This window comes from Coloeus monedula (genome assembly GCF_965178545.1).
Source record: "Coloeus monedula genome assembly, chromosome: Z".
Classification (NCBI taxonomy): Eukaryota; Metazoa; Chordata; class Aves; order Passeriformes; family Corvidae; genus Coloeus; species Coloeus monedula.
In genome coordinates, this window is record NC_138822.1 from 83,420,135 (window position 1) to 83,434,491 (window position 14,357).

Genomic DNA, 14,357 nt, shown 5'->3' on the forward strand with positions numbered 1-14,357 from the left:
GATTGCTTTAAACCCCCGAATAAAGAGTAATCACTCTTCCAGGTCTCATTTACAGCTCTTGTTTTCGTTACCACTCCCAAACAACATCCAAGCCTTATCTGAGTGTTAAACTCCCGGCTTTGGAGGTGTCCCCTGGCAGCCACTTTCACAGACTCAACCCAAGGGCAAAACACTTTCTCATGGACACAGCTGCTTCCTTAAACAGACCCTGTGTTATGAGATAGGGAGATCAGACAGTGTACGCTCTCTGGCCACTCATTAGTTTAGAGATCCCCTTCTCCCTGCCTCTGTTTGGCTCTAAGCCTCCCCCACAGCTTTTTCCAGCCTCCCTCTCAGTGATTTTTTCCTCTGGCTGGTAATTGTTCTCATTGCCCTTGGCTCACAGATGGTCCTTGGAGAGCTCACTGTTGATGTGGTGCCAGGTCTGCTCCATTCCAGCTGCTAAAGGGCATTAGGAGACCGGCTACCACTGTGCAGAGACCTTTCCTCTGCTCCATCTGCCCTTCCACACCCAGGCAATCACTGGAAGAGGCTTTGCTCACCACAGCTGCCACAGCTGGGCCATGCCTCGGCCCCATCCCAGCATCCAGGTCACCCTCCAGCCCCTCTGCCCCCCACACTAAGCCTCCCCATTCTATCTGGATCTCCCTACCCACCCTTCCTCCCTGACAGTCTCTCCTGCCATGCAGCTGAGTCACTTCCCCTTCTCCAGAGCTCTCCTTCAAGTTTTCCCATCCCCTTTGGCTTGGGAGCACCCCTGCAGTCCCAGTCCCAGCAAACCTCACCCACAGAGGGGACTCCTGTGCTCAGGGAGCAGCTCCTGGGCTGAAATCCTTTATGCTGACAAACACCAGCACAGGTTGCCCAGAGCAGCTGAGGCTGCCCCTGGATCCCTGGCAGTGTCCAAGGCCAGGCTGCACAGGGCTTGGGACAGTCTGGGATAGTGGAAGGTGTCACTGCCCATGGCAGGGGGTGGAACAAGATGAGCTTTAAGGCCCCTTCCAGCCCAAACCATTCTGGGATTCCAGCCCCTGGGCTCCAGCCCCGCTCCACGGGGACAAACTGGGACTGCCACCCAGGCAGGATGGATGTGAGTGGAAGAAAACAAGGGGGGAAAAAACACAGCAAAGCAGAGAGGAGGTGAAAGGAGGTCTTATTTTTCTCCAAGCCAAGTTGTTTTTGGAGGCACAGACACTGGGTTCATTCATGAAGCAGCTAAGTGCAGGGTTTTCAACGGAAACAATGAATTAACAAGGATGAGCAGCAACAGGATAAATGACCTTTTTCCTGCCTCCCAGAGTGTCCTGTTTCTTTCCTAACCAAGCAGCCAACAGCTCCTTTAGCTTCAAGGCACTCAGCCCCAGAGACCCAGTGCCTCTAGAGAAGCCCAAGGGCTTAGAGAGGAGCTTTCCACGGAACCTCCTTCCCTGTGGCTCCACACCCTCCCCACTAAACCCATGGGAGCTGGGGGCTACAGAGAACCCCACATGGCATTTAGGATGTGAAGAATGGGTGTTGCCACCCAGCAAGGCAACAGCCCCATGGCCAAAGCCATCATGGAATGAAGCTGCAACAGAGAGATTTCAGGCTGGAAATCAGGAACAGGCTCTTTACCCAGAGGGTGGTCAGGCACTGGAACAGTCTCCTCAGGGATGTGATCATGGCCCCAAGCCTGACAGAGTCCAAGGAGCATTTGGATGATGCTCCTATGTTTGGATAGTCCTGCATGGAGTGGCAACTTGGACTTGATGATCCTTATGGGTTCCTTCCAATTTAGAACCACAGAATTGTTTAGGTTGGAAAAGCCCTCCAAGACCACCGGATCCAACCATTCCCCAGCACTGCCCAGGCCACCACTGACCCATGTCCCCCAGTCCCACATCCACACAGCTTTTAAATCCCTCCAGGGATGGGGACTTCACCACTGCCCTGGGCAGCTGTGCCAGGGCTGAACAACCCTTTTCCATGAAGGAATTTTCCCTAATATCCAACCTAAACCTCCCCTGGCTGCCCCCTCCTGTCAGGGACTTGTGCAGAGCCACAAGGTCCCCCCTGAGCCTCCTTTGCTCCAGCCTGAGCCCCTTTCCAGCTCCCTCAGCCGCTCCTGGGGCTCCAGCCCCTTCCCAGCTCCATTCCCTTCCCTGGACACACAAGATACTCTATGACACTCATGAGTCCAAGATCAGTGCCTCGAACGCCGACCCAGTGAGACCCAACCAAACCCATCCATGGGAGAAAGATCCCAGTCCACTGAGAACCCAGTACCCTTCACCAGGGTGCAATTTCTCTTCAAAGACACAGAAGGGAAGTGGTTTGACTGGCAGTTTCTGCTATCTCAAAATCTATCAGAAGGATACACTACCCTATGCTAACATAACGGATTAAAGCAGAAGATAAAATGCTGTTCCATTATCTATTTATTAAAAGCACCACTTGAACTGCTTTTATTCAGTGTACATCTCCCAGTAAAGAGGCACTCCTTGACGGTGTAAATCAGTGAGCAATTGTGTTTTAACAGCCTTTAGAATGGCATTTCCCCACGCTTTTAGACAGAGTATCAGACAGAAAACCTCTTCCAAAACTCACTTATCGTAACAGGCAAGATCACAGAGCTCTTTACTGCTCCTCTACCACCAAGACAAATACAAAATGGGCTTCTAAAGCTCACAAAGCAGAGATCATTCCCATTTCTGCTGCATGAATATCCTTAATGACAGGACAAAATAAATAATTTTGTTAGCAGGGGAGAACTGCAGCTCCCACTGACGGATGGGACTCCTGGTAGGAGATGAAATGCAGGCTGCAGCTCCCAGCCCGATGATGCCACCTCTGTGGTAGCTGTGGGAATTAGCTCTTACAGAGCCAGCAAGGATGAAGCCACTTTGAATCTAGCAGTTCTCTGATCAAAAGGGGAAGAAATGATGCCAAACTTTCAGCAAAAGATTTCAGGTGTGAATATAGCAGTACCTGCGAACTGCACAACAAAAGGGAGGCTGCTGGACTCTCTCTGCTTCACCAGAATAAATTAGGCTTTTGCTTGGTTGAGGATAGTTTTCCATCCCAAGAAATACTCGCCCTTACTTTTTGCTAGGCTCTGCTGCTTTGGTATTCTAATTTTATTTACAAAGTGTTTCGATAAAGAAACCTGGAGCAAGAGCATTCATGAGCTGGTTGGATTTCAAATGCTGGTGGAAGACAAGCACAGCAAGCTTCACCCTGAGCCGTGGAAGTCCACGAGGCCTCCCCTGTGGACATGAGCAAATGTCAGATCTGATCAGGAGAAGAGGGAAAGGAGGGAGGCACATGCATGGGGAAGGACACCCATGGTCTGGAAACTGTGTGAGCAGACGGATGGATGGAGGCAAGGTTTGATGGAAGGATGGATGGATGGATGGATGGATGGATGGATGGATGGATGGACGGATGGACGGACGGATGGACGCTGACCACATTGCTGCTGTCAGAAGGACCTCAGCACAGTGGCAGACTCAATGCTGTGGTTGATGTCATTGCTCCTTCCTTTCCTGTGGCCACCTGCATTTCACCACCTGCTGCAGATGAACTGGGGCACTGCCTTGCTGGGGAAGGCCCAGGGCCCAGCGGTGTCACCTGCAAGCACACCCCTCCTTGGGGTGGTTACTCAGCCCCATGCACCCCAAACTTCTGGCTGCTCTTACACAAGCTGAATTCTGACAGGGCTGACAAACCTGAAAGATCATTTCAAACCACAATCGCTCCAAATTCAGCCTGTGACCTCCTTGGCAGGATCTCCCTTCAGCACAGCAGCCCCAAACAGGAGCTGACAGTGCTTTGCAACCTTTTGAACCAGCACTCAGGTCCCTTGGGTACTGAGGGGAGGGTTTCTCTCAATGGCATGCAAGCTCCCCAGCTCTGACAGCCCTGCTCTTGGGCTGCCTGGGAGGGCACCAGCATCCCATTCAGCGGTGTGAAAGGTCACTGGGGAAGGTGAACTTGTCACCAGGAATAAACCGCTACACAGAAGTTGTGTCACGTCTTCTCTCTGGGAGGACGGAGCCAGCCGAAGCCAGAGAAAATCTCTCCTGACGCCGGTGGGGTTTGGATCTGTCCCGGAGCAGCGAGCAGAAATGCCAAGCAGCCAGGAGTAAAACCTCTCCTCAATGACATGGGTTATCAGCTGGCATGGAGGGAGCCCCAGGGGACACCCAGGGCAGGTGTCCCTTCACACTGAGATGCCAACCAGTGCAGCCCGACTATCTCCTTAACATAAGTCACCCCATTACCATAAAGCCTGGACAGTGCCAGCTTCCCAGTCAGGCTAAATAAATCCCTTCCCTTTGCCTCCCCTGACAGCTCATCTTATCCAGAGGTATTCTGAGACAAGAGCCACCAGCACAACAGGGAGAATTGTAAGGGTCCAGCTCACGAGAGCGTGGCTGATCCCCTGTGCTCCTGAAATGTTAAAGTTCCCCAGACAAACCTCCTGGTTTTCCACATTTTACTACCTTTATCTATCATAATGATGTTAGAGAAGATTTTATTTCTCTCTGCAATGGGTAGCAAGCCAGAAGCAGAACTACAGCAAGGGTGACCCACACAGAAGGGAAGCAAACCTCGCCTGATCTGCTGGGAGGAAGAAACCAGCACCAGCCAGCAGCAGTGCCTCACCTGGCTCTCCTGGCTCAGCAATGTCCTAGGAACCTGAGCACGGGTCACAGACCCCCTGAACGAGATGTTCTGCAGGGGAAAAGATCATGTCCTGCCACGCTCTGCTTGAAGCTCAGGAGAAAGCAGCCCCCACCACGGGCATGATCAGCAAGGCCAGCCCCTCAGCCCGCAGTGCTGGCAGGCACAGGCTGACACAGGCAGGGGTGTCACCACATCAAAGGGCTGTCAAGCCCATGTCTGGCCCCTCTGCTCCTCCCTGAAATGTGGGTCAAGCCACAAGGTGACAGCCAGTGCTAAGGGAGTCATCCCTGCCCACCAAGGTGCTTCCAGCACTGTATCAAAAACTAAAGCCAAGCAATAAAAATTAAAAGAGAAGTAACATGGATCATAAAACCCAAGCACAAGACTAAAAACTCCCTGGACACTGATGTATCATTAAGACAGGGCATGAGACTCCCCTCGCAGGGTTGCCAGGTTTCCTTTCCATGAGAAATCATCCAGGTCTCTGATTATTGTTTTATCAAAGATGGGTCAGGCTTTGGTCACCTGGCTCTCCAGTGTTAAGGAAAAATGGTGGTGGAAAGGCTTGGGGCTTGTGTGTCACCCCTGTACACCACTGCTTGTGCCTCATCCACCCAGGGGGGCTTTGTGGCTGAGACCATCAGTGCCCTGAACCAATGACTGCACTCACCCTGGTCAGGAAGGGTGCAATGGAGAACTGCTGGACAGATCCACAGAAACATGGAATGTCTTGGGCTGGAAAGGAACTATTAAAGGCCATCTAGTCCAGCCCCTTTCCCATGAGCAGGGCCACCTTCCACCAGATCACGGTGCTCCAAGTCCCTTCCAGCACGGCCAGGGATGGGGCATCCACTGCCTCTCTGAAAACTGGTAACTAAAATAAATGGTCCCAGCCTAATGGGACTGCTGGGTTGTCCTCTGATAAGAGAAAACATTATTTTGTTAAAGTTCTCCTTCCCCCTACCTTGCAGTGATCTGTAACTCACAGGCATCCTCCCCCATCCCAATATCCCATTTTTCTCCCACTTCATAAGGTTCCACTGAAACAGCAGCCCCAGCACCAGGAGTTTTATGGGGGTAGAAGTCCAGATTTAACTCTTTTGGACACAGAGCTGAGGTTTTAATCATCCCTGGTCACTGAGGAAAAAAAAAAAAAGGGGGAGATTCACAGCCCCCATCACCACTGCCCATCATCTCCATCCCCCACTGGTCCAGCCCTGCTCGCCCATTAACATCCCCTCCTTCTTGTAAGTATTTCCTGAGCACTCCTGCCCGCCCTCCTGCCCTCAATTAATCGTGGCCTGAGGGAGAAGCAGGTAAGAAAGCACTCAAATTTAACTGATCTCCACAGATGGTAAAAACAGAGCTCAATGAGACGAACACAGGCAGAGGGGATGGGCAAGGGCACAGCAAGCAGGACAGCAGAGCCCCTCTTGCCCAAACATCCTTGCCCAGCTGTCCTCATCTCCCAAAACTTCAGGGCATTTGAAGAAAGTCTGCATGCCACAAGGTTTTATTCTTTGCTCTGAAACAGGTTATCCTTGCAATCAAAACTTCCCCTCTGCTGAATCCCATACTCCCAGAGCCATCAGGCCTCTCCCACCAATCCCAGTGGGGTGGATGTCCCACCAGCCACACTCATCTCATGACACAAGGCAGAGGCTGAGCCCACACAAGCTCTGCAGCTCCCAAATCCCATGGGAGCCTTAGAGACCACTGCATTAGGAGCCACTGCATCTCAGAAGCAGCAATGGCAAGAAACCTCTGGAAAGGCCAGGTTGGATGGGGATTTGGAGCAATCTGGGGTAATGGCAAGGTGTCCCTGCCCGTGGCATGGGGTTTAGAACTAGATAAGCTTTAAGGTCCTTTCCAAACTAAACAGTTTACTAAACCATAAACTCCAAAGAGCACCTCCAGCATCCATGGGGATGCCAGAAACACACCTGGTACCTTCAGCAGGGTACCCAGCTCTCAGCTCCAGCTGCAAGGAGCCACAGGTCACCAACAGAGCAGCCCTGGCTTTACACAAAGGTGGTTTTGCTGGAACAAAAGCAAAGGCCACAGAAATAGGTTGATTTTTTTTTTTTCTTTTTTCCTAAGATGTGACTAAACTCCACGAGCAGGTAGTGCCTGGGCATCCTGCAAGCATCCTGCAAGCAGTGCTTTCAACATGAAGGAACAAAAGGCTGCGGTGGGGAGGAGAATGGTGGGAAACCTTACGGGCTCCCGAGATTCATTTGAGACCCGGTGTTTGCAGCACAGGCTGTATTTCATCTTTTCATAAGTAACTCTTACCGGGAAACATTACAAAAAAGGGGGCATTTCAAGGCAGAAAAGTTGGTCGCCAAACGCCATTTTATTTTATTTTTTTTAAACCTTTTGTTAGCAACTCTTCTGGGGAGCAAATCCAGCAGAGGCAATACAGTGCAGCGTGCACTCCTAAATTAGTTTCCAGGCACTTGGGATGCTTTATTATTCATTTCCTCCGAATATTAGGTAATGCCTTTCACCCCTTTCAAAGTCTATACGAGGGGTCTTTGATGCATTGTGGGACTTGAAAGTTTCAGGTCTAAAGAAGCATTTCTTTTAAGTCCTCCCTTTTATCAAGCATATTCTGTTCTGTTCGCTATAATGCACACAATGGCATGAGAGTCTTGACCTGCTTCATGTCTGATGAGTTGAAATCTCAGATGCATAGGATAAAACAGCCATTCCTAGCAATACAGCTTAAACACTTAGGGCTCTATTCAGGCAAATATTACCCAGGGGTCTGCCACGCCACTGAAAAGCTGCAGAAATTGGCTCTGTAGACGGCTGACCAATTCAGCAGTGAGAAATGACCCCGCCACATTAACTCCCCTTTTCATTTCACCCTGGGCGAGCCGGGGTCTGGAGGTAACCGCAGCAGAAGGCGAGAGCCGGCTGAAGCCAGATTCATTTTCTTTATATAAAGTATTTTTGTGTGCGTGTGTGACCATGAATGTCATTATGCGGATCTGCAAAAGAAGGGAAGTAATGACATTAGGGCACAGGCGCAGGAATCAGGGAGGTTTTTGTCTTACGGTGACACCGGAGCGCTGTCACGTCTTCTGGACAAGCAGAATTTGTGGGCTTTAAAACACTGCAAATGTCTCAGAAAAGCAGGTCTCTGCCTCTGCTGAAGGTAGGTGGACTTCGCTGGATCACTTTACACCATCCAGCATCAGCCACGTGTTAACTTCTTGTTAATACCTCTTGTTCCATAATAATTTACCCTGTTCCATAATAATTTACCCCGTTTATAGGTTTTTTCACCCTGTTTTTTCCTCTTTATACATCAAGCTCACTTAAGTGATGGCCCCTGTCCAACAATACAGTGGACCCAGGGAAGGGATGCAAAGTGAAACTTGTTATTGCAAAAGCAAACACATTTCGGTACAAAATACCGTGGTTTTGTCCTTTAGACAATCGCACTGACATGTTTTTACAGAAGTACCAGCTGGCTATTTTAGGATATTAATCTCCTCTTATCAATCTCCTCTTGACAGGTTAGAACTGGGAAAGATTTTTTAAAGGGCAATCTAGAAATGCAGGGCTGAAATTTAACGTATGTGCTGGAGAGTTCCTAAATGGGCTGAAGCTGCAGGAATTTGCCTTTCATGTTCTATACCCTAGGAGCAAAAGACGCCTCTACAACAAGTCAGAAAACAAGTGTTCAGACCATATGGGGAGATGCTCATAAAAGAGACAGGTCCTGTTTTTCTGACTCCCCTTGCCTGCCCCAGTGCTACACCTTGGTATGACCTGCAATCCCATCCTGTCAGCCTGAGACCAGCCTTGATAACCCCAACATTCCACTGCAGAGGCCACTTCTGAAGCTGTATACAAAGGAAGAAGTTCACCTCGCATGAGTAAAACCCAGCAATGTCTTCCCTGATACCGGCAAAACATCCAGCAGCACCTCCAAAGCCTGTAAAAATGGGAAATATGCATCTGCAGCCCCCGGCCCTGGTGTGTGTGATTTTAGGATTAGCTCTAAAAGCAAATCAGATCCACAAGGATATAATCTCCCAACCCATCCACCTTGTCCAGGACGCTGCAGACCCAGAGAGGTGAGCACAAGCCTGACTTTTGAAGGATGCTGAGCATCTCTCCCATAGCTGGCACGGCAGTAGCAGCAACAGGTACCAAAAATAATATGATCAAGACTGGACAGGGCCTTGAGCAACCTGGTCTAGTTGAAGATGTCCCTGCTTATTGCAGGGGCGTTGGACAATATGTCTTTTGAAGGTCTCTTCCAACCCAAACTACTCTATTCTCTTCTACTCTACTCTATTCTCAGCTCTCACGTTACCCACCTGGCTAGGAGGCTTTTTAGGAGCCCTCATAAGCATCCTTATTAAATACCATCAGGACATACATGGTTTGTGCCCCACACGTGAGTGGTGCCTTGCTGGTCTGCCAGAGGGCAGACAAGTCATCAAGCTGACAACTCATCATTGTACATCCTACAAATCCTCTGAGCTGATAAGAAAACTCAAACAACGTGAAGATTTATCGGTTTGCAGGTGGAAATCCTTTCAGTCAAGACAACAATTCTATTCCTTTTGAGGTAAATGAAGAGTTTTTGCTTGGGGACCCCATCAGGAGCGGAGGCAGCACGAGGATGGGACCCATCACTCATAAGCCAGCAGAAAGATGCTGATGGGGGTGTCAGCACAAATTTTTAAGGAGCCTGAAACAGCTCCTTTGAGAGAGAGAGACAGAAGAAAAGAAGCAAAACTGAAGGAGAAACGAAATCTATTTGTAAACCCCAGGCAGAGCTGACACGAGGCAGCTGGCACAGGAGTGCAGGGATGATAATAGAGCCTGATGGATAGTTCACAGGATTATTAAATACCCTCCAACTCAAATATGCTGAGGAACCAATTATTTAATGCTAAAGACAGCACAAGCAGATGTTTAATAAGCTGGATCACTTCAGGATTGCTGGAGCTCAGGGGGCCAAACCCTCTCTGGTATAAGTCTGGAAAGCCAGCACGATTAAATACCCGGTGCCTCAGATACACACTCATCACCATCTCTGCCAGGAGACTGGGGGGCATGGAGGGGAAGCACAGCTGGAATTTGGGAGCAGATGGGTGCAAGAGGTCCCTGGGGAGGGAAGCACGTTCACCACCCCAGGCTGGTGATGGCACTCAGCTCTGCAGCCAGTGGCCTTCCACACTGCCTTGTTTACAGGAGTAAGGGTTGCTGCTTGCAGGAAGACAGTCTGGATTTATTGTCTAGCTGATTGCAGAGAGGCAGCAGGGAAGCAGTAGGAGGTGTGGGAGACAGAGAGAAGTTTAGTCTGTGCTCCAGGCACTGATTGGAACCTGTTTTGGAGTCAGGGATGATGCCCGGGAACAAAGCACCCCTTCTCAGGCTCTTCTGCCGGCAGGGGTGTTGGGGGAAAGCAGGGTCTTAGCACCCTCCCTGGCTGCCTTGTCAGGAGATGAACCTGCAGACACACAATCCCCTCACCTGGGCTGCTCTTGCAGCCAGCGAAGAGGGATGGGCTTCTGCTCATCCTCAGGTGCTGCCCAAACTGGATCAGATGTAACATGGTATAAAAACATCCCCACTAACTATAAAGGGCCCCTCTGTTTTTGAATGTCTGAAGATTACTTCCTGAAACCACATTGTGTCAGCTTCTCCCTTCATCTGCACCCAAACTGTACTATAGGAACTCAGGTGTGTCTTAAAAATGTGCATCTCCCCATGATCCAACCTCCACCAGCACTGCTCCAGTAGTCCAGGCTACAGCAGAGATGAAAGAAAGATGTAAGAAACAAATTCTTTATGATGAGGGTGGGCAGGGCCTGGCACAGGGTGCCCAGAGCAGCTGTGGCTGCCCCTGGATCCCTGGCAGTGTCCAAGGCCAGGCTGGACAGGGCTTGGAGCACCCTGGGATAGTGGAAGGTGTCCCTGCCCATGGCAGGGAGTGGGACTGGAAAAGCTTTAAGGTCCCTTCCAACCCAAACCATGGTTCTACAATTCTGTGATAAACCAGCACCAAGATGCTCCTCAGACCCATCACACAGGCACAGAGGAAAGATGTGGGAACTTGGTCCCTGAGGGATGGGAACGGGCAGGGACTCACAGCATGGCTCTGCTGAGGGTTTGGCCAGTGCAAACTAGGAAGTTGCTCACGAGAAGATGGTGGAAAAAAACCCAGCCTCCCACCTGACACAGTGCAAAATATCTCAGCTCAAAAACATGAGCTCAGGGTCTGGCTCTGGCATATCTGAACCAGATAAAAAAAGGATTCTCCTTTCTTCCTGTTCAAGACCTCTAGGCAAACATCCAAGTCACAGCCTCCTGTGTGACAGCTGCAGAAAACAGGTCTGGAGAGGACCTTGAAATGCCACCCAGATCGTAGACCCACGACTCGGTCCGAACGGGGCCAAGCACAACAACAGCCAAAAGCACTCCAAGCATTAACAAATATTGTTGCTCGGTGCACTCCTGTGCAGCTGCCAGCATATCTGCCGCCTGCTCCTTCCAGCACTCAGCACTGAGAACACACATAGTGATGAGAGCATCTTCCACGGATTTACAGGAAGAGCAATTAGAGGTTTGGTCGCTGACAACAGCAGAGAATCGTAGTAAAGATGATTTGTGCTGATCCATTAACACAACAAATTACCTGCTCTCCCACAGGAAATCTCAGTAACTAAAGAGCAGATCAGAACCCCAAGACCCCAGAAAGGTATCAGGACAACCACACAGTACGCCCAGGTTTGCATCCTGCTTGCCAGCTCTCCCCACAAGGCTCAGCCTGGTGTGTACTCACCAGTACCCTTGGTTTTGTTTCAAAATCGTGATGCTCCTTTCGCTCTTCTGACCATCTCCTAAGGAAAAACAGGAAGGGAAAAAAACAAAACAAAACCCCTCATCAGATCCAGGACTGATTATGTGGTTAAGAAGGGCTGGCTCTGGAGAAGCCTTGCCGGGACGATGAGAAAACTCGGAGCCAGGCCTGCTCCTGCTCTCCCACCACACGTGCTTCCACGGTCAGTTCACCTGCTCACCACCCTTCCCTGTGTCACAACATCACCTGGCAACGCCGTGCCATGGAGGTGGAAGCCCACCCCATCCTCCCACTGTATCACATCTCCAGTGACAGCTGGGAGATGAACACCCCAGGAACAGATCACACTGAGGCAGCTTTGGGCTGCTTCACCCATCCCACCCCACAGATAAACATTACACTTTGGTCCCCTTGGGATTATCAACTTCCCGGGGCTTCCTACGCCCACAGTTCAGTTACCAGTGATAGCTCGGTGGTACCTCCAGCAGTACCTGCAAACAAATTCTGCAAATGCTGGGGTGTGCAGAGGGAAGGTGTATGAGCAGCATCCCCCCAGCTCTGCCCATGAAAGTCCCCTGTCCCTCCTAGCTTGGGAAAACCTTCTGGAGAAATGGAGCTCTACAGAAGCTCCTGGCCACCACTTGCACTTGCAAATGATGGAGACCAGGGCTTGCACTTCCAGAAGCTGTGTGGGAGGCCTGGTTGCTTGGCTGGAGGTGGGCAGGACTCAGGGCTGATGACAGAGATCAGCAGAAGGATGTTTTAGGGTACTTTACTCCACTTCAGAACAATCTCAAGGTGTGAGACCCCTGCCAGCAGGCAGCCATCGTATCAACAGGGTCCTGAGTCCCCCTATGACAGCCTGGAAGGGTGGCCCCGGCCTTCTCCTGGGTGAGGACACAGAGGAAGACCATTGTGGCTATTACAGGACTGGACATATAAGATGTAGGAGTGCTCAGGTGGAAAATGTTCCTGTGGCTCAGCAGTCAGATGGAAACAGAGTATTGCATGCCAAAGAAGCCATGATCTGGGGTATTTTCCTTAAAATGGCACCACCAGCTCACACCCATCCTTAAACCTGGGTTTGTACCCGAGTCCTGGCCAGGGTCAAGAGGTTCCCTCTTGCTCATGGAAGCTGCAAGGGAAACAGGATCTCCCTGCCAAGGCTTAGTGGTGTGCAAAGCAAGGAACAGCCACTCACTGCGTGCAGTCTCTCCATTTTACATGAGACGGTTGAAATCAAGGTGAGGAAACACTTGTCACCATGGGGCAGCTGGAGATGGAGACACTGCCTTCTTTTCCCAGGTTCTCCAAGAGGTTCTGACTGAATCAATCACCCAAGCATCTCTTTTACTTCTCCAGGCAGCCCTTGAATGGGTTTACAAGTGTAGGGTCCACCAGCACTATTTCCCATTACTCATGATACAGAGAAGCAACTGGGATCCCTCTCCCAGCTTTTAGACAGAGCCACTGATCTTGATTCAGCCTTCATGGGATTCTAATTCTCATTATTTTCATGGGAAAGTGTCAACAACATTTTCCAAGTCAGGCTGACACCTGGATGACTGTCCCAGGATGGAGAAACCAACAGGCTGTGATCACCCTACCAAATCTATTTCACTGGTAAATAACTCTTGTGCACATACACTCAAGGAACAGAGCAAAACCATGAAGGGTAATCCTTCTGATGGCCTCTAATTTTCCTTCCCATGCTTCTACAACCACCAGAGTGAGGACATTTAGGCAGTCTGAGGACACTTAGGCAGTAGGCAATGCATGGAGCACATGTGAGTGGTGGAGCACAGAGTGGCTGCAGGCCAGTCCCAGGGCCATGATCAGCCCCAAGAACGGGACTTCCCTGCAGCTAATGAGTCCACGTGCTTTCAAGAGCATCCAGCTGCTGTGAGCTGGTGCCCTCCAGCACAACCTCCTTCCTTAGCCAGGGCCCTGTTCAGATCATTAACTCACAAGGAGCCACTGCTACCGAGGACTAATGGCTCGTTTGCCACTCTACAGACAAAAGTGATCAGCAAGGGCACAAAGAGCTTAATGCAGGCCGCTGCCAACATGCCCACATTGGGTCAGCACCGTCATCTTTGTTTAAGGCAAAATTCACAGGGGAGGCTGCAAAAATCCTGCAATGGACCCTGGCTTCATGGCAAAGCTCATCAGCTTTGCTTGGGTTGGTGCACAACGTCCCTCTGGCACCAGGGCAGGGGCTGGCACCACATTTCCCTTGAGCAACGCTGGGCTTCAGCTCTAACTTCTAGCTAAAGTCTCCTTCTCCTCTCCACAGGTCCTTCACTGCAGCTGCTCCCCACCGCCAGGGGAGCTCAGGTTGGAGGCAGGTGGGGGTTGGTGTCTTCTCACATGTGATAGGACCAGAGGGAACGGCCTCAACCTGAGCCAGGGCAGATTTAGATGGGATATGAGGAGAGATTTCTTCACAGAACGGGCTGTCCAGGATGGCACAGGTTGCCCAAGGCAGTGGTGGAGTCCCCACCCCTGGATGTGGCACCTGGGGACATGGGGCAGTGGTGGCCTTGTCAGAGCTGGGGCACAGTTGGACTTGATGTTCTTGAAGGGCTTTTCCAACCTAAATGATTCTGTGATTCTATGACTCCACCTCAACACCATTCAAATCGCTGTGTGAGGAACAGAAGAATTCTCACAGGACAACAAATGGGAGTTTCTGGGCTACGAAAAGGCTGCACCTGAATCACAGTTTCATTAACCCTCAAAGAAGAGTGGCTGTGAACAAACACATTCACGATCCACCCTCTGAACCAGAAGATGCCCTGGTGCCCTTGTAGCAGTTTCCAAAGTAGGATGGGTATTGCAGAGGGCAGACCAGGCT

General features: G+C 50.6%; 1 protein-coding gene across 2 annotated transcripts in view; it reads right to left on the reverse strand.

Moving 5' to 3' along the window:
* The window catches only part of ZBTB7C (zinc finger and BTB domain containing 7C), a gene marked incomplete at both ends in the record, with an annotated part of 102,091 nt that overhangs the window by 59,961 nt on the left and 27,773 nt on the right, over positions 1–14,357 (reverse strand). The window contains one exon of one of the 2 annotated variants that reach the window (XM_082302274.1): positions 11,483–11,540. The exons of the other annotated variant lie outside the window; for it this stretch is intronic. Within the exon in view, the coding sequence (XP_082158400.1) occupies positions 11,483–11,540 (58 nt within the window). The remainder of the gene's footprint in view (positions 1–11,482; positions 11,541–14,357) is intronic. 2 annotated transcript variants of the gene reach the window in all.